Source organism: Haliotis cracherodii, unplaced genomic scaffold, assembly GCF_022045235.1.
Source record: "Haliotis cracherodii isolate W230 unplaced genomic scaffold, xgHalCrac1.p SCAF_9, whole genome shotgun sequence".
Lineage (NCBI taxonomy): Eukaryota > Metazoa > Mollusca > Gastropoda > Lepetellida > Haliotidae > Haliotis > Haliotis cracherodii.
This window is the reverse complement of record NW_027266343.1, coordinates 47012542-47035963: the sequence shown is the minus strand read 5'-3', so window position 1 is coordinate 47035963 and position 23422 is coordinate 47012542. Positions and strand designations below refer to the sequence as shown.

The following is a 23422-nucleotide window of genomic DNA, read 5'->3' as shown; positions in this document are numbered from 1 at the left end:
TATATATAGAATAATACTCAGTGCCGATATCCGGAACAGACAAATGCCAGGGTACTAAAAGTTTAAATAATGATGTTTTACCAAAGTGTTGCTGGACTGAAATAAATGCTAGTTCATTAGTGTGTCAAAAGAATTCAGATTCTGGTTCAGACAGAGCCCAATATATTTCTTCCCACCAATTTTCATCAATGCACAATCGTTTAACATATGTTTAGCCAGTGAATACATGCATATACAAATATACAACATCTTGGCTCAATGCAAATTACACCCCCCAAGAAAAGCAGCCACAACAGCTATATAGCTCACCTGGCACAAGTATTCAAATATTGGTTGGCATGACTAAGGTCTGTTCAACATGGTGAAGTTGTATTTGCAGCCACAAAAGTAAAACTGATCTGCCCACAACTCCTCAATATAACCAGTGAAAGAAGAATAAATATGTTGTTTGTTTGTTTGTGGTTTAACAACGCACTACAACTATATGATGGTGGTCTGTAAAATAATCAAGTCTGGACCAGACAATCTAGTGATTGACATCATGAGCATCGATCCACGCAATTGGGATCGATGACATGTATGAACTAAGTCAGCGATCCTGACCACCGGATCCATTAGTCGTAAAAGATCCGTTAGTCACCTTTTACGGCAAGTATGGGTTGCTGAAGGCCAATTCTACCCCCAAATCTTCAGGGGTCAATGCATTTGACCCTATTTAAATGATTGTTTTGGTTTGGCAACCCCAAAACACATAACCGTTCTGTTATTAATTATGTCTTAATTTAAAAAATGATTTCTCTCCATCTGTCTCCAGTACAAAATGTCTCCAAACAGTGGAATCAACTTCTGAGAGAACGAATCTTAGTCTCGTAGAAAGATCATATATAATTAGACTTGTTCTAAGATAGGGAGAACAAGAATTACATATTTCTAATGACAAAAAAATAAGGGAACTAATGAATAAAAGTGAAGGTGTAGTGTCGATAAATGTCTGTAAAATTAGTTTCGGGCGTGTTGATCAATATCTGGTGTGTCCACTATGTTTGGTGATACATGCACGACACCTTGATGGCATAATGTTGATTACCTCGCGCATGGTTACCTTTGGTATTGCCCCCTATATCCCGCCAGAAAACCTACCTAAAGCTGGGGCACGTCTCTGGCCTACTCTCTCCGCTTCAGAACATCCCACAGATGATCTATTGGCGACATGTCTGGGGACTTGGCGGGCCGGTCCAATGTCCGTATGCCTTCTTGTTGGAGATAAATGGTGACAACCTGGACACGAGGTGGTCTTCTAGCATTGTCATTTTGCAGTTCAAAATGTCTGCCGATAATTATAGAAAATTTCAACACCTACCGTTAAAGACCGTCTGGATGCAGCCCGCCCGAAAGCAAGACGTACTGTGAATGCGACCACACAGAACAAACAATCCATTGGCATCTTAGTGTAGACAAAGAGTATGGATAATTTATTTCAAATTGTGAGTGAGTGAGTGAGTATGGTTTTACGCCGCTTTTAGCAATATTCCAGCAATATCACGGCGGGGGACACCAGAAATGGGCTTCACACATTGTACCCATGTCGGGAATCGAACCCGGGTCTTCGGCGTGACGAGCGAACGCTTTAACCACTAGGCTACCCAACCGCCCCTATTTCAAATTGTGATTAAACTTGACAGAGCTTATGTATATATGACGTTAAATTGCATTCTCCCAATAAGCTATAATAATTCAAGGAATGACTGCCAATGCCTATACGTTAACAAATGCATTTGCGGGGGTAAATATTATGTCCCTGACTGTATGACCTCTTGAACTATGTGTACACACAGAGACCATATACCAGTATATGGTCTCTGGTACACATTAGGCCACACGTCAGGGACACCTCAACCCTTAACTTCACGAGGGATGGATAACTGTTGTGCGTTGTGCGCCGGCTACAGAAGTTGCTACCTCAGGTTGAATTGTAGGTGAATCATATCAGAATCATGGAGTGATGACGGATAAAACTTGCCAAAGGACTGAAAATCAGTATTACAAGAAGGTGAGTGTTTACCGATGTTGAGGTTTCAAAGTTTTATAGGACAAGTGGTTGTTTGATAACATGTCTGTATGAAACCTGCGTTACCTTGACATATATATATTCGTTGGGTATATTATTCTCTACGTAGGACATAGGCGATGCTCAGATAAACATTGTGCAACAAACACAGTGTAACTGAAGATGCGGTTATGGAGTGTTAGAAATTGGCATTAGTCCTGTACGTAGACCATGCCACACTGCCAAATAGTTAAGGTATCATAAGGACTTATAGAAATTGGCCCTTTTTGTTATCATTATTCTATATGTTATTATTATAAAGACAAGTGGACTAAAACTGTTTGTTTATAAGGCAGAGTTAAGGTTGTCACATTCAAGTACAAGCGACGTGTGGAGCTCCACACAACTAAGTACAGAACGTTTTTGAATGCACGTTAACAAATTCAAAATCGATTGGAGACTTTTTTTTTAAATAAAAGTAAATATTATGAAAACAAGATTTTCCCACCAATCTTCATATATGTACACCCAAACTAAGTAATACATTTTGTATCTGTTTTTAGTGTTCACATATTGTAATGGCCTAATCATTTCGTTTATAGATTCTCTCTACGGGCAGTATGCTGGGTTGATATTATTAAAAAGCCGCTTGTCTGGCACATCGTTCATCATGCTGTAAAGTAGCCAAGGATAAAATAGTTCAAAGGACATCAGTGCCTTTGATGGTAACCGTCTAAGAGTTTTAAGATACCATAAAAATGACTAAACATTTATATTCGGGAACGTTCGCAACCTGTTTTTTTTAACTTTGACAAGTACATGAGTACGGTGTAACTCATCAACAAGAACTATTAAATACACTGTACCAAAAAGCTACATATCATACCACATAAATACTTGTAATGTGAACAGAAAGTAAAACGGAATATACACAGACTATAACATTTATATATATAGGCCCCCTGGTAGTGGTACAGAGTACACAATGCATGGGGATATAAAAGACAGTCAACTTGAAACACGACAGGTCATCATTCATTGAAACAACTGTTTGGATAACGCATGAAAAATACACATTTTATATGGTTGTTTATTGTAGGCCAAGGCTTTCTTAAATGATAATCAGATAGTGTCAATGTTGAATCAAAAAATATTTTGAACATGATAAACAAATGATGGAAAAGATCCAGGGTCAACAATGCCATTTCCAGAACTGCCATTAAACGGGAAAACGTTGCTTGTTATATCTTCAGTCGGGGTCTCTATGTGCCATCTACTTCTGGTCTGACTGGAGATGCATGTTAACTGTCATAGAGCACCTGTTGCAATCCTCCTTTACACGGCTCAACTTCTCCACCATATGGGGGCTGAACTGGGTGGCCAGGTCAACGTGAAGGATGTGAGACTTCACTGTCGTGATAAAAGGATATCTTCCAATTATGCTGACCTTATGTCACTGTGTGTTTGGCAAATTACGTTACTCATTATTTCGAGCCTTTGAAGTATTATTGAAAAGAAGACTGTTCACAAATGCTCATATGTACAGCAAACTAAGTAATTTATTACATATATTTTATAACTTTCACATTTAATAATTTCGTTTATATATAGATCTACAGGCAGTATGCTGAGTTGTAATTATTATTAAGAAATCACTGGTCTGTTGTATGTTCGAATTATGTTAAATACACCGATAAAGAAATGATATGAGGCACTCCAGCTTGTTAACAGTATTAGAATCAACGTGGCAACGTCGCTATATGCAATAAACCAGAAGTTGTTATCCGTAAAGTTGTACTTTTTCTTAAGACATGATATGTAATGCGGTATGCAAAACTGTTCCCACAAATTATAAATGCTATACTAGTTGTGATACTAAACCTCTGGTTTTGAACAAATCTTCCTTGAGCTGCTCCAGTTCCTTGTTCATCTTATCAATTTCACCAAGGGCACTCTGGTGGCAGTGTGTGGCTTCCAGTGCTGAGTTTTCCGTGGGCACGTCGTTCATAATGCTGTAAAGTAGACAATATGGAAAATTGATGAAACAATTATCAACGCCAATGCCTTCGAGGGCAGACGTCTCCCAAATATTTCAAGATACCATGTAACAGGGTTCTTAAAATTCAAGGTCTTTTCAAGGCTTTCAATTCTCCTTTTCAAGGTTTGTTTAGTCGGGTCATTAGCCTTAGTCTGGCAATAATTTTATTTTTAATCCGGCATACTATATATCAGTCGTAAGACCTAAAACGCAGAATAAACATAAGAATTTTTCAAACAAGATTCTCTTTCACAATCAATAAGCAAAATACATAAGTCTGACATGAATTCTTCAATGTCCTTCGCATGGTTTCAAATCTATCACTGCGATAAATCACACTTAACATCCTTGACTCAGAACTATTATTAATGATCTCATTTTGTACAAATTCAATTTATATATTCAATCATTTTGGTGATTTTCAAAGCTTTTCAAGGTTGACACTTACAATCAAGGCTTTTGAAGAGGGACCATAACATTCAAGGCCTTTTCAAGCCTGTACGAACCTTCTGAACAGTCGATAAGTGTTTTTTTTAATTGACAGGAGAATGAGAACGATGCAACTCATTCAAAATATTATCGTATACGAAAAAGCTATATATCGTGCTTCATAAATACATAATGTAAGCATAAAGTAAAAGGGGGCGTACTATAAAAAATGTAATAGTTATAGAATGTAACTTTCAAGCTATCACAGACTAAGCTTAGGCCTATAAAACTTTACATGGACCCCTGTAGCGGTTGCAAGTTGTCCTAGACACTGCATGGAGATGTAAATGGGGGTCGACTCGAAACATGACATGTCATCATTCACTGAAACAACTGTTTGGATAACGCTTTTATTTCAAAGGTTCTAGGGGCCTAAATGTGATGACGTATTCGCTAAATTACTGTCGGCACAATATTCATGAAGTGTGAAGCCAATGGATATCCTGACTTACCACAGTTTTATGTAAAGGCAAAAAAATGAAAACAATCCGAAATAGTATTGAGACAACTTGCATAAACGCAACTTTCAAGCAGCATGAATAACGAGTGTTCTCGTTAGGCAATGACTTGCATCGTCTGCTTTTGGTGGCCATGTGATTGCAGCGCCGGATATCACGTGATCAAATAATAGCCACTTTTAACACTCTGTTTAATAATTACGCCACATAAGTTTCTGTAGTGTTTCACCCGAACTTAGTATGATATTGGGCTACTGCTAATATATTTAACGCAGCATTGATAGACTTTTATGAAGGTTAACCAAATCCATTATAATTACTTGCTGCGGAGTAGATAAGTGTGCTTCCGGTTATGTCAAATATTTGAAAAGTGCTGTGCTAGATTATATTGTGGTTATTTGTCTAAAGACATGCTCGTAGAATGATTGACCGTGGATGTCTTCCACATGCTATAGTCAACAAGTGGTACTGTGGAACTTTTATCATATGTCATGATGAAAATATAGTTTTCCTGGCGCTAAAACTTGAACACTGTTGAAGATGTCACACGTCCGTCCAAAGGAAAACATGACGATGCACTCCACACGTCAGGTGAGAGATAACTTGAACTAAAACAATAAGCGTACGTCTAAATGTTTTCGACAAGATTAAACATCACCATCCCTGGCGCAGTAGGATCATTAGTAGTGCTAATTTCACTCGACAAAGGTTTTTGAACCTCAAAATGACAGATACGCACTAAGTGAACATTTTGAACAGATGACAATCCAAGTCTAAGGAAAGATTATTCTGACGATATAAATGTCTGAGATATAATATATAGGTTCTGTAATTAATATATGTGTCAACTGCAGTATTTATGTGCCCGCTTTGGCCGTTTCCTCAAAGCTTTGCTTATATGTAAGTGAGCACGTACAAGCTGGGTGAAATTCGTTAGAGGCATTTTTGAGAATATGGGGACAAAGAGTGTAAAGATAGAAAGTAAAGACGTCATTTGTCTGCAGTGTTCTGCCAAGCCAGATCATTCCTAACAAAAAAGGAATGACGCATAACTTTTACTTAATCAGCTCTCCAGCTGTGTCCATCAATCAATTTACTGTATACGTGGTATAAACATTGATGTTAATAAGTATATACCTATGTTGTTCAGCACTATCCATCACTATCACTATCACTTGCTTGATAAAGGTGTTAGGATCTACACCAAAACGTCACACTTATTGTAATACAGAAGTTGTTCATCCATAGAACTTGTCTTTCCTCATCACACCAACTTCTAAATGCCACGGAAAGAAGTTATAACTTTTACTGTTGGGGGGGGGTGTCACTGTGCGCATACAAATTCTGTGATGTCTCACAAATATGACACAAAATTTCTTGAAAGCTTATTGATTTGTCGTCAAGAACTTTATTCTAGGACATTTCCACACCAGGATTGAAGGATTGAAAAAAAGGAGGAATTCATAGTGTCAGATAGCATAAGTATATCAATATACAATTTGTTGTAAAAGTTTCAGGTTTTCTATAATCTTTTTTGAGCCATTGAATGTTATTGAATGTTTCATTCAACACACTTCTAGTTGAAGTTGATTTAATACTACTGAATACTACTGAAACTTTCTTTAACATTTATTTTTCAGACAATGGATCTGTCAGAAAAACGCGAAACCTTGCTTCATACACTGAAGTTGGCTTACAAGAAGATCAACTCACTCAATGCTGCTACGAGGAAGATCAATGCTGTCATGGCTATCTTGTTCATGAGGAGAGACAAAACTAAGAGCGACATGGACAGCATGACACGCCGACTTTCAGCCAAAATAGCCATGCTGCAAAGAACATTTGAAAAAGATCTTTCCACCATCGTGGACAGAAAAATTAAAGCAATGGAGGACCAGGTGCAAGTGCTGTTTGATGAGATCTGCACCCTGGGAGAAGTTTGTGTGGAAGCAGAGAAGGTGCTAAAGATTCAGAATGAGCACAAGTTAGCATCAGACGGAACTCACCTGACAGAAACTTTCCAGTCTTTGCTGGATAGCAAACATGATGGCGAGGATCAGAGTGACCTTGAAAATTTGATGTTCCTACAGTTTGTACAAGGAGACCTGGAGACAAAGTTTGATCAAGGGGTGTTCGGACATATTTTCACCTCAAACAAAGATAGTGGGATATCACTTGCTTGTTCAAATATGTCTCTTGATTCGAATCCTGAAGTGAGTCCAATTCCAGAACTAGGCTCATTGTTGAACAGTGCACATGGTTCTGAATCTCAACCAGGACCTGAAGCCAGTGAGAAAGGTAGGACCAATCAGACTCTGCATCATACAATCCATAGTGTTCCATGTCCACCTGGATTTGAGGCAGGACTTGCCAAAAAGAAGAGCGAAATGTTTCCTTGTGTTTCCACACCTGCTAATGTTCATACTCCAAGTTCTCAAGCCAAAGAACCTGTTGCAGCTAGAAAAAATGAATCGAACCAGCTGACGGCAAAATTGTTGGAGGAGGCAATGGAAGTTGGAGCTAGTGAAGAGACTGCGATGCAGATGGGTGCAATTAATCCTTGCAATAAAGAATTGTGCGACCGATCATCTGACAATTCCAAACTGTCACCAATTATTGAAAAGTGGGATGAAGATATGTACGAGATAACTGAGATGTCGTCTGCCATGTCTATTCGGCTCCAGAAAAACATTTATGACAGGAAGGTGTCTGAGAGGAACACAAAGAGTAGTTCTAAAGGTTCTGGAGACATGTGTCATTCAGCACCAAGGTCAGCTAACAAAAGAAGTAATTCAACTGAATCTTGGGATATGGCCCTTCCAGATGAAAACTCTTTACATCAACAAACTCGAGCAGTTTCATCTGAGAACCCTTCCCATGTGAGAAGACTTTTTGATAAAGAATTAGGGTCAAGTAAGCTAAATGAAAAGCAAAACGATGGTGAATCTTGGAAGGATTCAACTAAAGGGAGGATTGTTAACCTAAAAGGAAACTCGACAAAAGGTAGTGAGAAAGAATTGACCGATATTGAAAATAAGCCCCCCAAACCCTTTGATGCGGAGGCAGCATTGAGAAGGTTTCCGTGTGTGACTGCTAATGGGATGGATGACTGGTGGGATGCTCGGGGTGGCGACCATAGTCAGTACAGCTTTCCTGTGAAGAGAGAGAAGATTGATATGCAGCCTGTATCAAGTGAAAGGAGGCTTGAGAATGGACAGATGACTACAGGTCTTGGTGGAGCACCTGGTAAGAGTTTCAGAAGCAGCCCACTTGGAAAGATGCCACAGCAGCCTGGTTCTACCTCTTTGAAACTGTCACCACTGGCAGAAGAACAGGGAAATGACACTACTACTGTCACAGAGCCTGAGAGAAATTGTGAAATCGTGAGTCATGAATCTAAAGGTGAACTGGATTTGAATGTGAAGACTTCAGCTATATCAAAGGAGGAGGATTACCAAAAGGGAAAGAAAGAATCTTCTTCCAAAAAGACATATCCTATCATTTCTGGTAGAATGAAGAATCTGCTGAAGACGTACATTGAATCTAACAAGGAAAGTCCTATGGGTGGAACGATTGGTGGGGAAGATGATAGTGCTGGTGATAGCCCTTCCTGCCCCAAATCAGATACCAGTAGAATTGTGGAGAGTTCCAAGTCAAGTAAGGTTGATGTATTAGACAAGCCAAAGGATGGTAACCATGGTGATATGGACAAGGTACTCTCACCATTAGGTCATACACTATCAAAGAGCAGACCTCTTGACATGTCTTTGTTTTCGAAACCTAAGCTACAGGAACATATGCTGAGTATAAAGGAAGAACCCCAAGAGGAGATCCAGATGGAGACTGATGTTGATTATCCAGGAAGTACCAGGGCGAAGGTTGTGGGGACGTCTGTTGCTCTGACTACCGCCAAGTCTGAAGACAAGGTGATGGCTACTCGTGCCCAGTCACCACTACAGAGGAAGGATGATGTTGCTGTGAAGAAGGATGTGGATCTTGAAGTTGAAGTGAAAAAAGAAGTTCATTCTCCTGGCAGTGGGACTGTAGGCAAGAAGGTAGCAGAGATATACACTGACTTGTCTAGGCTGGTGTTTTCAGGGAACTGCTGGACCGGTGAGTGCCTGAGATTGTAGTGTTGTAAAGTGCTTGGCATCACAGTAGCCTATGCAGTATTTTAATCGCTGGATGCCCTAAGTATATCATTTTTAAAATTAGGCTGTGACTTTCACTTACAAGGGGCCATGGGTAACCCAGTCGTCTAAGACTTCGCAATTCACTGTGCAGAGTTGCATCCCTTGGCATGACTGTGGTTTCAAATCCTTGTTCGCCCCGATTATGTTTCTAGGATGTCGGCACCATAACCTAGCTCACCAAAAAAGTGAACGTCTGAGACCTGCATCACTTCGGGCTTTCCTCTCATGTTTAGCTGACACACTGTGATGTAACACTAACAGGAATACTGTTAGAATTACTGTTAAGCCAAACTCGGTCACTTACTCATTTTCAATGTTTAATATTGTGTATTCTTGTATTGTATTCCAGAAGTCAATGCTACACTTGTGAGTAAGATTGGTCACCTGAAGAAAGGCCACGGCGAAGGCTTCTTCTTCCCTATCGGTGTTGGGTCCAACAGCCGTGGTGACTTAATTGTGGCAGACAACGGTAACGATCTTGTGAAGGTTATGAAGAAGGATGTCCTTGACTTTACCATTGGCATGCAGGCAGACAAGGTAGGTTTCATGTCTTAATCTTTCCATGTAGGGGAGAATAAACTGTTTGAACAAGATACTACAGTAGTGAATTATATATTAGCTCAACTGATCATCGACCATCATAGGCAGTTCATCATGATGACATGATGTTTTGTCTGTCATTTGTGTTCTGGGAAAAAAATAATTTCAAGTCATATTTATGTCAGTGGGGTATAAAATGTGATGGCATGTGGTCCTGTGCACAGTGCACAGGTCACAAATCAGGAGAAGTTAGGCAGTGTCAGTGATGAAGAATAGTTGGATTGGTGACTGCAATCAAATAGTCTCCTGGGGGCTTCTGGGGCTTCAGTCCTGTCCCACACTGAAGCACATGTAGCACGTGTCTCCTTAGGGAGGTGACTTTGTTCAAATAGTGCCTCTGTTCACCCAGCAGTGAATGGGTACCCGTATGATGAAATGGTCATGTGGCAGATAATCTTCTAGCGTCTCACAGGCAGCTCAGGTTGTATACTCTCCAGGGAGCCTAGCATGAAAATCGAGTGCACAATGATCAAATTTGAGCTGGAAAGCTATTCTTAGGCAAAAAAAAAATAAAAGTCTTGGTTTTCAGGCACTGCCCACATTCATAAAGTTCATTGCATATTTCGTTTTGGTTTCCATTTTCCATTTTTTTGTGGATTGTGTTTAAGTATTAGGATTTTTATATTTAAAAAAAATGGAAATAAAAACAAAACGTGCGGCAGACTTTATGATGATATGGGTGGTGCCTGAGAACCAAGACTATTATATTTTTTACATATTGACAGCATCATCAAACACTAAGATCAATATCTTGTGAATAGATATCATTTGCGTTTTTGTGTTAAAATAAAAAGATGGCCATGATTCTTTGACATGCCATGACCTGTACAAGGCCATGGAGACGCATGAGCAAAATTGCCTTCCTATAGCATGTATAGTGAACTGGCCCGTAAAGATCCGGGGTAGAATAGGTCTTCAGCAACCCATGCTTGCCGTAAAAGGTGACTATGCTTGTCGTAAAAGGCGACTAACAGGATCGGGTGGTCAGCCTCGCTGACTTGGTTGAAGCATGTCATCGATCCATATTGCATAGATCGATGCTCATGTTGTCAATCACTGGATTTTCTGGTCCAGACTCGATTACTAAGTAACAGACCGTCGTCATATAGCTGGAATATTGCTGAGTGTGGCGTTAAACAACAAACAAACAAACAAATCCTATAGTGAACTGGCTGTCACCTTGCCTAGGGGTGGTGTGGTAGTCTTGTGGTTAAAGCATTTGCTCCACACTCCAAAGGCACAGGTTCAATTCCCCACAAGGGGAGAATGTGTGAAGCCCATTTCTCATGTCCCCGCCATTCTATACACACTGATGGAAAGGAATATGGGAATGTGTAACAAGAAGCATTGGCTTCACATGCTAAAAGTAGCTACCCCAAACATGACAGGAGTTTTTGAATTTGAGACAGTTTAGTTTACCCCAGCCCCAAGTACTTTATTTAAAGGCAGTGATGCGTTGAATGTAGAAGTAAACATCACTGTGCTTGCTCTATTGTATGTGTTGCCTGAATCATTTAGATTAAGATAAGGGTGGTTGGGTAGCCAAGTCACTTGTCACACCAACATGACCAAGGACCCAGTTTGATGCTACACTTGGGTACAACATGTGAATCCCACTTCTGATGCCCCCAGTCGGATATTGCTGGAATGTTGGCAGCGTAAATATCCAACTGGCTCGCTCACTCAGTTTTTTCTGAACCACACACACTATAGACAATGATATGTACACTTTGATAGATTTGACAGAGCTGACTTTGACTGCTCTTGGGCTTCTGTCCTACTCTCGACCACACCATTTCATCATTTGTGCACTTATTGCTTTTAAAATAAAAAATGTTGATGGCCAATGGGTTTGCATCCCAGTTCACTCTGTATATGATTTGAGGTTTGTTTTCATTTGTTTATTGTTTAACGCCACACTGAGCAATATTCCAGCTATATGACGGCGGTCGGTAAATAATCAAGTCTATACCAGACAATCCAGTGATTGACATCATGAGCATCGATCCAAGCAATTTGGATATGATGACATGCATGAACCAAGTCAGCAAGCCTGACCACCAGATCCTGTTAGTCGCTTCTCAAGACAAACATAGTAGCCTCTTACGGCATGTTGTAAATCCAGTTCATTACTCTTCACCAGTGTGGGGGCACGGTGGCCAAGTTGTCTAAGGCGCCGTGATTCACAGTGCAGAGTTGCGTCCCTTGGGCACGCCAGGAACCTATGATTGTGGGTTCAAATCCCGGTTCGCCCCGATTATAGTTCAAGGTTTGTCAGGACCATACCCGTGCTTGTGGGTTTCACCGAAGTGGTAAACGTCTGAGACCTGCATCACTTTGGGCTTTCCTCCCGCATTAAGCTGACACGCCGTGATATGACTTGAATACTGTTAAAAGCGGCGTTAAACCCAACTCACTCACTCACTCGCTTTTCACCAGTGTGATAATATAACAATGTTTATGTTTGATAGAAATTTGTAATGTGATATCCACATGTGACATATGTAATCTTGTATATAGTTTTTCTCACAGAGTGGAGTTGCACTATCTCGTCCCTCAGCAGTAGTAGTGAACGAGAAAGATGAGTTGTTTGTGAAGGATGCCACTGGAATATTCAAGTTTGACGTCAAAGGAGTTCTCCTGGAGCAGATAGGTCAAAAGATTCTCAAAAGACCTTACGGTGAGAAGTAAGACACAGCCCAACCTGAAGACCACTCTTACTTTGTAACAATTTTACTTTGGGTGATATCTATGAAGTGAGGTGAAATGGAGTTTAGCTATCAAGATTATTTCACTTTTATGGGGTGGGTGTGTGTGTTTGTACTAGCTAGTCCGGACTGATGCTGATTTAATAGTGCTAGCCCAGTGAGATACCATGTCCCAGTTTAACATGAATGCCCCACTCAGACACAATATGCTGACTCCGAGCCGACCAGTCCTTGTTTTATCCCCTCCATGTCAAGCATCAGGCAGGGTAGCAACAAGTACCATCTTTTAACATCTTTTGCGATGCTGCTGCCGGGGTTCGAACCTCCTACCTACGCTCTCTGGGCAGACGCTCGACCGATAGACCACAGAAGCGGTCTGATATCTATGATCACATGTACAACTTGTATAGACTGTGATTTATAAACATATGCTTATGATATAGTTGGAATCATACAACTGACTCTGCCTTTAGCAGAAATTTCTTATGATGGTTATGGAATTAATTTAGTGGCTTTTATTCACTTCAACGCTAGCTAACTGATTTAAAAAGCATTTGGATTTTATTATGAAGTCATTTTCCTGAATTCGGATGTATGGTAACAATGTATTAAATGTTTTTTCTCTTTATTGTTTAGAAGTCTGGTATCAAAATACAACTAGATTTTGCAAAGCTAATTCACTCAGCTAAAATTACCCTGAATTTCGATAAATTTAGATTCCAATTTAGGAATTTTGAAAACATTTGCTGTAAACCCAGGGCCAAGAAAAAGACTCCTTTCCTGCTATGATACCTTTTGAAGAGATGCTCCCGGTTGCTAGTTTGCCATCATTTAAATATTTTTATTGCTTCTTCACAGAAATGTTTGCAGTAAAAAATATGGAACATTACCAATGAGTACACAATAAGAAAGGAGATTATTCCACTCAAGGCCCAATGGATACCTTTTGGGATGCACACTTTGTGGAATAGAGACATGGTGCTGTGTCTGATTGTGTTCTTGTGCCAACAGGACTTGCGCTGACCTACACCGGACACTTGGTGACCCTAGATGTGACGAGGTCTGACCACCTGCTGTATCTCTTCAAGCAGAACGGTGGAGTGTTCCGCTGTAGTGTCTTTGGTCCCCTCAGTAACAATATGGCAGGCTCCAAGTGCCGCTTTCTGGAGGTCTTCAAAGACAGGGTCCTTGTCAGTGATCTTGGTAGGTGTAGGTGTCAATACTGCTATTGCATGGTATCAGGATTACGTACATATCGGTAATATTGCTACTGTACGGCAATGATAAAAGTTACCTTGTGAGCAACATTGGGGGATATTCCCAAGATTCTGTGTAACAAAGTGTGTCCTTCAGTACCATGATCATGATGTTAGGCCAGAATAGGTCTTTAGCAATCCATGCTTGCCGTAACAGGCGACTATGCTTGTCGTAAAAGGCGACTTAACGGGATCGGGTGGTCAGGCTCGCTGACATGGTTGATGCATGTCATCGATCCCAATTGCGCGTATCGATGCTCATGATATTAATCACTGGATTGTCTGGTCCAGACTCGATTATTTACAGACTGCCGTCAAATAGCTGGAATATTGCTGAGTGCGGCGTTAACCCCCTTTATGCCATTTGGACATATATGTCCCTACACAAAACGCAGTTGCTGTGCCAGAGGGACATATATGTGTTTCTGAAACATCATGTTAAAAGAATTGAAATACAATATTTTGGGATTACCCCAAGCCCATAGCAATTGTAACATCGCAAAAAATAAACTTGGCACAGCGATAGTACACAGGCTTTTTAGGTGGCAGCCAGAGGGTTAAAAAATAAAAGAACTGGTTCTCAGGCAATGGCTTTTGAAAATATAGGGGGCAGGTGGTGGGGGTGTGTGTTTCTTTTTGTTGGGGAGATCTAGTTAGTATGTAACTAAATTTTGTAGTATTGAAGCATTTCACTGCTGGGGTAGTCTGTTCAAGTTGTGGAATATATAAACAATGATAAAGGTTTTTTTAAATTAAATTTTGACAATGGATATAAAAACGAAATGTGTGGCTGACTTTATGATGATGCGGGTGGTGCTCGAGAACCAAGACTATTATTTTTTTTAGCCTTACAGATTGTATGACTTCGAGGCTTGGATGTATTATTTTATTGCAGTTTGCTCCATGTTAAGTTGTGTTCTGTATTAGGCCTGAGTGTGATGTACCTGGGCAACATGTGTGGACAAGTATTCCACTGTTTCGGCCATTACGGAACCAATCCAGGATTCTTCCGTGAACCATCAGGTGTGACAGTAGACTCTGCCGGGAACTGGATAATAGCCGACAGCAAGAATGACAGGATACAGGTATGTGGTGGAGGGTTATGCATTGTGTCAACGCTGAGTATGGGGTGTTTGGAATTAAGATTGCCAGAGATCCAGTTCATGAGCCATGAAAATATATATATTTTTTACTTATCCTGCATTACTCCTTAATGCATTCACTGCTTACTTACGACAACTAGAAGGACAGCGCTGCGAAGGTCCTGGGTGAAGAAATAAAGTTGTTGTTCTCAAGTCCCAAGCAGTGGCCTTCCGTCGCTGTCCTGTGACCTTGATGACACCTAAGGTCATCTTCACATCACTGCTTGTCGCAGCACAGCTAGGACGTGTCCAAGCGGAGCTCTCCTTTTGGATTAATTTTAGACCTTCAGTTTGTCTACAATCTTAAAAATTGATCTGCGATGGGTGATGTATTCTTTTCATATTACTTTCACCATGTTGTGTAGTTTTATGTGAATTAATTAGGCGTGTAAAGACTCTTGTCTTTTTTCCCGCCAAAATATTGTTGTTCGCCGCCATTTTGAATTGTGTTACAATCGTTTGCCTGCCAAGGTAGTCATATTGTTTACAATTCTCAGCTACGTATGTATCACATATTCTTATGTTCTTAAATACTACTAGCTTTGGCGTAACAGTGAGTTGCGTATACTCAAATTATTGTATACTTTTTCAACTCGTTAAAAATATGGTTGCCGATAGATTAATATCAAATCTACGGCTTTCTTCCAGTCCCGCTTCATCAACAATTCTTTTATTGCGTACCTATGTTTATGCGATTAAATAGTTTTTTGTTGGTCTTTTTGGTTTACATTGAGTTGCGTATATGAACTATTATATACTCTTGCAACTCGTAGTTTTGCCGATAGATTATTGTTCAATTCTATGGCATTCTTCCAGTACCGCCTCATCAACAATGGCGTAATTGTGTAACTTATGATTGAGCGTGGTACTAATAGTCATGGAAAAATCTTACTAAGATTATCATCCACTTTGTTTGGTCTTACGCAGATGTGCTCTCCAAACCCTAAATGAAAATATAAATACCCTTGGTTTACATTGAGTTGCGCATGCAAAAATATTGTATACCCTTGCAACTCATAATTTTGCCGATAGATTAGTGTTCAAATTCTTCGGCACTCTTCCAGTATTGTCTCATCAACAAGGGTTTAATTGCGTAACATACCTATGAGCATTGTACGTACTAATTGTCGTGGAAAAAAAAAAACAAACTTACAAAGATTATCATCCACGTTGGTTGGTTTGCGCGCAGATGTGCTCTCCAATCTCTAAATGTAAATAGCCTTGGTTTACATTGAATTGCGTATATACATTTTTTGTATACCCTTGCAATTCGTATTTTTGCCGATAGATTACTGTTCAATTCTACGGCATTCTTCCAGTACCATTTCTTCAATGGTTTAATTGCGTAATTTATGTTTGCGTGGTGTACATATTGTCGTGGAATAATCGCCCAAAGCTTTTTATCCACGGTCCTAGGCATGCACGTGGATGTGCTCGCCAAAATTCAAAATGTAATTTTTGTGTAAATCTCTAATCCAACGAGTTTACTATATAAAGCAGATTACTCACAATCATATTTTGCAGTTATTCCGTCGTGAGACGAGAGGAATGTCACTATCGCAGAATAGCGAATGACATGGTTCGGTCATTACCACCCAACCGTTATTATAGGCAGGTATTATGGCGCCTGTGACTGCAGAAGTACACCATCCACCGAAATCAACAATACCGGAGGATTTTGTGAGTATCGTAACTGCTCCTATTTTTTCAGCCGCCGGACACTTCCAGATACATGTATGTTAATCTGTGACGTCGGCGACAGCACCAGCGTATCAAAATGCTATGATGGGGGTAGATTAGACACAAGACTTGATCAAGTCAATACTTTTGAGCTTTGTGTCGAGCGCAGCACTTGACTACAACCCAAGCACTTCTATTACGCAAGCGACGCACGATCAGCTTAGCGCTGTTCCAACACATCCAGCTTAGACCTGCGCCGAGCGCAGCGTCTGACTGCTACCCAAGCGCTCCTATCACGCAAGCGACGCACGATCAGCTTAGCGCTGTTCCAACATATCCAGCATAGACCTGCGCCGAGCGCAGCGTCTGACTGCTACCCAAGCGCTCCTATTACGCAAGCGTCGCACGATCAGCTTAGCGCTGTTCCAACATATCCAGCATAGACCTGCGCCGAGCGCAGCGTCTGACTGCTACCCAAAGCGCTCCTATTACGCAAACATTCCAGACATTCCAACATTCCAGACCTGCGCTGAGCGCAGCGTCTGCGTACCAATCAAGGTCTCTACAATGACGTTAGCCCAAGGCTTACAGTGTACTCGGTTACGTAATCGGCACATGATCAGCTTAGCACATGTACCCGATTGGGAAGCAGACCATCTCGTGTCAGTAACGTCCTCCCCTGATAACAGGGTAAATAAGAGGGACACCACGAGGTCATTGGAAGAAGACTTCTCCAAAACTCACATTTGCTCCCTCATTTAAGCGACCAATATCGTCAATGTTTGCAGTGGATCAGAATCTATTAGAGGATAACCCTATCTGATTAGATCACTTCCAAACTATGGTGTTTTTCCTACAAGCGTCAGTTTATCCTCAGGAAAATTCATCTTGAGACCGTTCTGACGGAGATTATCGTTACACCCAAGACTTTATAGCGTTTCCAACTGAGATGCTGGGCAGTCTATCACGTCAACCTTGGTCATCTTCTCCCCTGTTCAACGAACAGATCGCAGACACGCACGTCAAGTTCCCAAAAAGCTTGGAAAGTCCAAGCGGGCTGGCAAGTCAGGGAATTATAAACCTAGACGCGCGTTTCTCAGGGAAGACCAGCATTCCCTTACTGAGAAAGGGAGTGGCAGACAAAAGTCTCAAGGACGATTTAGTACTTATCGCACTATATCATGGTGTCCGTATACGGGTAGAGATAACTCCACCGTTGACCACAGTTTGATTGGGAAAATCCAACATAGACATACTGTTGGTAAGAAGAGCTGTAGAGTGGGTTCACAACCCAGTCTTTACACCGGGGTTTTATCCTCACACCTACCTGGTACTCATGAAGGACCCAGACAAGATGAGAATGATCCACATCTCTGTGTTTGTTCAACGAACGTTTGATTCTTGATCAGTCTCGACTATCCATCCCAACCTTTTCAGGTCCAGTTCATTGGGGTTCACTACCAATGGTAGTATTTCCCATTTGACATGTCAGTGACACTTATGGCTATTTACAGGATTAATGAAGCCAATAACTATCTACACGTGACGAACACTTGGTTCGAGTCGTAGATGGAGGGCGATCTACTGTATGATCAACACATGTCAATAACTGGGATAGACAATCAACGAGGCGGAGTCGGGAGTATTCTCCTTCCTATTGACTTCAGTTCATAGGAGACCTGTTCAAGACAGACCAGGATATCCTATCTGTACCGAGGGACAGATGGCACAAGTTTCTACTTCTTTTGTCATCTACTCTACATCAACCACACACACTTCGCCAGTGGCAAGTGTTGCTAGGGTTAATCACCTCGGCACAGGAGTTAACTAGCATGGGCCGTTTACAACTGCGACCAATTCATTTTTTTCCTGAACCCTTACATCAGGAATCAGGATCCACTCAAGGCCATCACTCTACCGACTAAGCTAGAGCCTTGCCTCAATTTGTGGCGTTGAATGTCTGCGGAGCCTCTTTATTCGGGTTTTCCCCGAATACACACCTGTTTGTGGACGTCCCCTTTTCAGGGGTGGAGTCTTCACTTACAAGACCAGATAAGCTCAGGGCTATGGCCCGGCGCTCAATGGAAGTGGCACATAAACAACTTGGAGTTGGAAGCTTTAATTCTGGCTATATCACATTGGCAGAATCAACTACAGTTAGCCCGACTCGCAATGTCCACAGACAACAACACTGCAGTGTGGTGCCCGTGCAATCGGGGAACAACACACTCCCACTCTCTACTTCTACAGACATTCAGATTTGTTCCATCTAGTGGATTGGCTGTGACTAAAGTTCATAGTTCAGCACATCCCCGGATGTAGAAGCATACTGGCCGATACTTTATCACGTCCAGACAGGGTGGCTCCCACCGAGTGGGAATTTCTCACAGAAGCATTCCAGTTACTGCTTCAGGAATTCAGGCAACCAAACATTGACTTGTTTATTACTTGCCTAGGCCACCAACTCATGACGTATATCTCCCCGTTGCAGGATCCGCAGACTTGGGCGGTGGACGAGTTCAGTATCACTTGGGAAGGGCAAAAAACTAACACTTTTCTGCCACCACTTTTACTTCCCAAGGTGATACAGGGGATCAAGGAGACAGGGTATCTCGATCTCTCCTTTGGTCGCACCCTGGTAACCGGCGAGAGGGTAGTTCGTCAAGCTCGGAAAAATCTAAAACGATTCACTACCCCTCTCACAGTGGTCCAACCTACTCATCCACCCTCAACAGAAAATTGCCTCACCCAACGTCTGCACGCATGGTTCGTCTTTAAAAGGCGTTTAAGTGCGAAGGGTTATTTCGACACGGGCAGCAAAGCTATAGCTTTAGTTCATCGTTACTCTCCCAGAGACGACGATGACAAGTGGGGATCACTTGAGCCTTTTTACAGGGAAGAAAAGAATCAAGACGCTACGATTGCGTCACAATTCCTAGAGGAATACCTCCTACATTGCGTACCCAAAAACACTTGGAAGGTAGCACCATTACTACGTAATTGGCTGCAATTATCTTAGTGTTGGCCGTTTCCGGAAAATCACAATGTGATTAAGGTCACGGAACTACAGGCTATATTATGCTCATTCAGGCTTGAGGATCAGAAGGCCAAGTTCCACCCACCTGATTGGGACTTGAACGTGGTACTTCGAGGTTTGCGAGGGCCCCCTTCGAGCCCCTCATTGCATCCTCATTTTCAAGCTCCTTCCCAGCGCGTGACACCTTCGTTACACTCTCGGTATAGTATAGAGAGCTCCGTGAACGGGCTATCGCTGTGAGGAGCTTGGACCTCACCAAGGAAACAATGGTTTCTCTTGGCATCAGCAATGGCGGTACGGGTGAGCGAACTACATGTGATCGACTCAACCCGGATCCGTTTTGAGCATGGGACGCACGGAACGGGGCATCTAGGGTTATGCTGGGATTTTATTGCTAAAATCTACTACCAGGCCAACCCGACCGTTCCTTCACCATCCCACCGATATCGACTATTTGTGGGAATCGTACATGGTGAAGTTCTCCTGGGCTCGATGCGAGCAGTTCGAGTTTTCATTCGACGCTCCAAGACTAGGCGTGGTTCGTCCACGACAGAAGTTAGTCGCACAATCGCAAACACCATATCTCTATGGTTACGAGCAGTAATCCTTCAGGCCTACGAGATCATCAAACGGAACTCGCCGAGAGCGAATTACCCTCAAGATCTCAAGGTGTCAGCCTTACCAGGGCTCAACACGGCAATTGTGGTTTTGGAACAATCACGGAAGGATATTTCTGGAGATTCGACACCTATTTTCGTTAGTCATAACCTTCGCGTTGGGCTCTCGAGGATGTCGAAGACGTTCGAAGTTTGGCCCTCGGGTTGTTATCCTGCAGATTGCCAACCCCTGACGCAAATAATGAACTCGCCCTATACAGAGCCAGTCAACTTCCATGTGCAGTCACTCGGTCGCCACCAGTGGAAGAATATTAGACAATCTTGGTTGTCAGCGACGGCTCTATGACGCAGTAAGTAAAGAATTAGCTGAATAGCTATTATTTTCTTTATTACTAAGCGTGTATAGGGAATTTCTCTTTAATTCCTATGTTCAATCTTTTTGATTTTTGAACAACCCTACCGTAAAGGCGTTTTTGTCTGAACTTTTCCGCTTCACGGTTTATCGACCAACTGGTGTCGTATTGCAGGGTGTGAATTATTGAGGTTTCTGTATTCTGAAGGTTTACCCACCTCCAAACCGTCCGATACAGATGCATTAAGGAGTAATGCAGGATAAGTAAAAAATTTAGTAAAATCTAAATATTTTTTACATTTGTATACTTATCCTGCATTACTACGCTTTAGGCCCACCCGTCGTAAGACTTGCCTCCCCACTTTGGCTTCAGAAACCTCAAAAGTATGTTTTTCTAAGAGCTTGGGCGACAGGCAGTGATGTGAAGATGACCTTAGGTGTCATCAAGGTCACAGGACAGCGACGGAAGGCCACTGCTTGGGACTTGAGAACAACAACTTTATTTCTTCACCCAGGACCTTCGCAGCGCTGTCCTTCTAGTTGTCGTAAGTAAGCAGTGAATGCATTAAGGAGTAATGCAGGATAAGTATACAAATGTAAAAAATATTTAGATTTTACTAAATATAATCATTCCAAATACTGTAGACCAGGCCTAATGTCTTCATATGAATTTTTTTTGGTGTCATCACAATCATTTTCAAGTAAACTTCTAATTGTTGATATATTTTTACGCACTAATAGATATGGGTAAGTAATGGTTCTCTACCACCTCCCTTCGTCACTTATGCTTGTCCTAAGAGGCGACTAATGGGATCGGGTGGTCAGACTCGCTGACTTGGTTGAAGCATGCGTGGATTGATGCTCATGATATCAATCACTGGATTTTCTGGTCCACACTCGATTATTTACAAACTGTCCTCATATAGCTGGAATATTGCTAAGTGCGGCGTAAAACAACAAATCAAACCAAAACCCTTTATCACTGCTGACTCTGTTGCTTCAGGTTTTTTCTCCTGACGGGCAGTACTTGTTTCCTATCAAGCTGTCCGATCCAATCTACCGACCGTCCGACATCATGCTGACGCGGGACAGACACCTACTAGTTGTCAACTACCTCACTCACTCTGTCAAAGTCTACAGGATAGGTTGAATCTCTTCCCTTGCCATGTCCACCATGACTTACTTGTTAAAAAAAAAGAAGAAAAAAAAGACTTCCTTGTCTGACACATACTCTCCTTCGTCTGTTTCTCTGACCAATCAGATTGTCCCCTGCCTCTGATAAGTCATGTGTGTAGTATGTCATTAGTGTCTGCCTACCCTGTAGTGTGTTTATGCTGTATCAGTGTTTAGCACATCCTTTTGTCTGACCTCTGTCCATGTGTTTCTATCGTGTCTGATCTGTCTTCCTTGTCCATCATACTTGTGTTTGCCTGTCATCAGTATCCATCCTCTGAAAGATGCCATGTCTCAGTGTACTTGGCATCTGACTGCCCACATTGTCAGTACTTCACAGGTGTCTACACACTACGTCCCTCCATCGCCCGTGAATACATACTGTAGCTTTGCGGTGTAGTAATGACACATGTTTATTATCCCCGACCATAAACGGAAAGGGATATTATATGAATGGGAGCCATTCTCATCTGTCCATCCATTTCGTTTTGTTTTCGGGGCAGTACTCAACAACCATGAGAGATATCTTAAGCAAACTTGGCACATAGATAGGTCTAGTGGCGAACTGGTGCCCTTTGATAGTTTGGGATTTTTTACAAATTTATTTTTCAAATTCCAAAGCAACGACTTTGACTTGGCGGGGGATATAAGTATTTCATGCTTGTTTTTTTCATATCTTACCGAAATGAGGCTGTATAACCCACAAGGAAAACAATTAGCCCTTCTGGATGCCTGACATTGAAATACTGTCTAGAGCAGATAGTCCCAAGGCCATGACACATGTTATCCATGTTGTCGAGAGAGAAACATTACCCTTGATGTCAGGACCTAGATCCAGGGTAGAATAGGACTTCAGGAACCCATGGTTGCCGTAAAAGTCGACTATGCTTGTCGTAAAAGGCGTATAATGGGATTGGGTGGTCAGGCTCGCTGACTTGGTTCATACATGTCATCGATCCCTATTGGGTGGATCAATGTTCATGATATCAATCCCTGGATTGTCTGGTCAAGACTTGATTATTTACAGACCGCTGTCATATAGCTGGAATATTGCTATATGACCAAACCTTGATGTCAGCTAAGTGTTCATTGGTCAAAGCACTCGCTGGCTTCCTATCCTTTACATGATTCATTGTTCAAAAGTGGCAACTACACCACAAAGTGACACACATATTCACAGTTGTATTGGTGGATGAATGTAATGTATACAAAACTCTGAAGTACTGATAGTGACCTGACATTGTGTCTGACATCTCCTTACTTCCTTGGCTTTCTGTCTTGTCTGGCATGCCCTTAATGCGTGCCTGTTTATACTGACTTTAAGAACATGCTGTGTTTCAGTTAATACGGTAAAGTATGCATACAACAGAAAGGTAAATATTACTTGGTCAATAGATATACTACTCAAATGAAGTTAAGGATCACCCGATTCTCATATTGGTTATGTTAATCTGTCATGGCATTAGAGATTAACTATTGTAATATGGAAGAATCAGATGATCCTTAACTTCTTTTGAGTAGTAGTATATTTTCTCAATAGGTGTGATTTATTTTTGCATCCTAACATTATCTTTTGTTGTTTTGTTTTTTGTGATGAATTCTTTTTATTTTCAGTCAGTAGGAACCATGTTT

General features: G+C 41.4%; 1 protein-coding gene across 1 annotated transcript; it reads left to right on the top strand.

Moving 5' to 3' along the window:
* The first annotated feature begins 5551 nt into the window (after nucleotides 1–5551).
* LOC139453405 (uncharacterized) lies at nucleotides 5552–21767 on the top strand. The gene is made up of 7 exons (XM_071235090.1): nucleotides 5552–5623; nucleotides 6673–9145; nucleotides 9575–9762; nucleotides 12346–12505; nucleotides 13545–13736; nucleotides 14717–14874; nucleotides 21621–21767. The coding sequence occupies exons 1-7, from the start codon at nucleotides 5573–5575 to the stop codon at nucleotides 21765–21767; spliced, it is 3369 nt and encodes a 1122-aa protein (XP_071091191.1). The 5' UTR covers nucleotides 5552–5572.
* Nucleotides 21768–23422: the final 1655 nt, after the last annotated feature.

Bases quoted from the DNA above. Each gene is read 5' to 3' on its own strand.
- LOC139453405 (XM_071235090.1), top strand. From the start codon at position 5,573: ATGTCACACGTCCGTCCAAAGGAAAACATGACGATGCACTCCACACGT. The intron at 9,763-12,345 runs GTAGGTTTCATG...TCTTGTATATAG, and splicing joins TTGGCATGCAGGCAGACAAG to TTTTTCTCACAGAGTGGAGT. The intron at 14,875-21,620 runs GTATGTGGTGGA...CTGTTGCTTCAG, and splicing joins GCAAGAATGACAGGATACAG to GTTTTTTCTCCTGACGGGCA.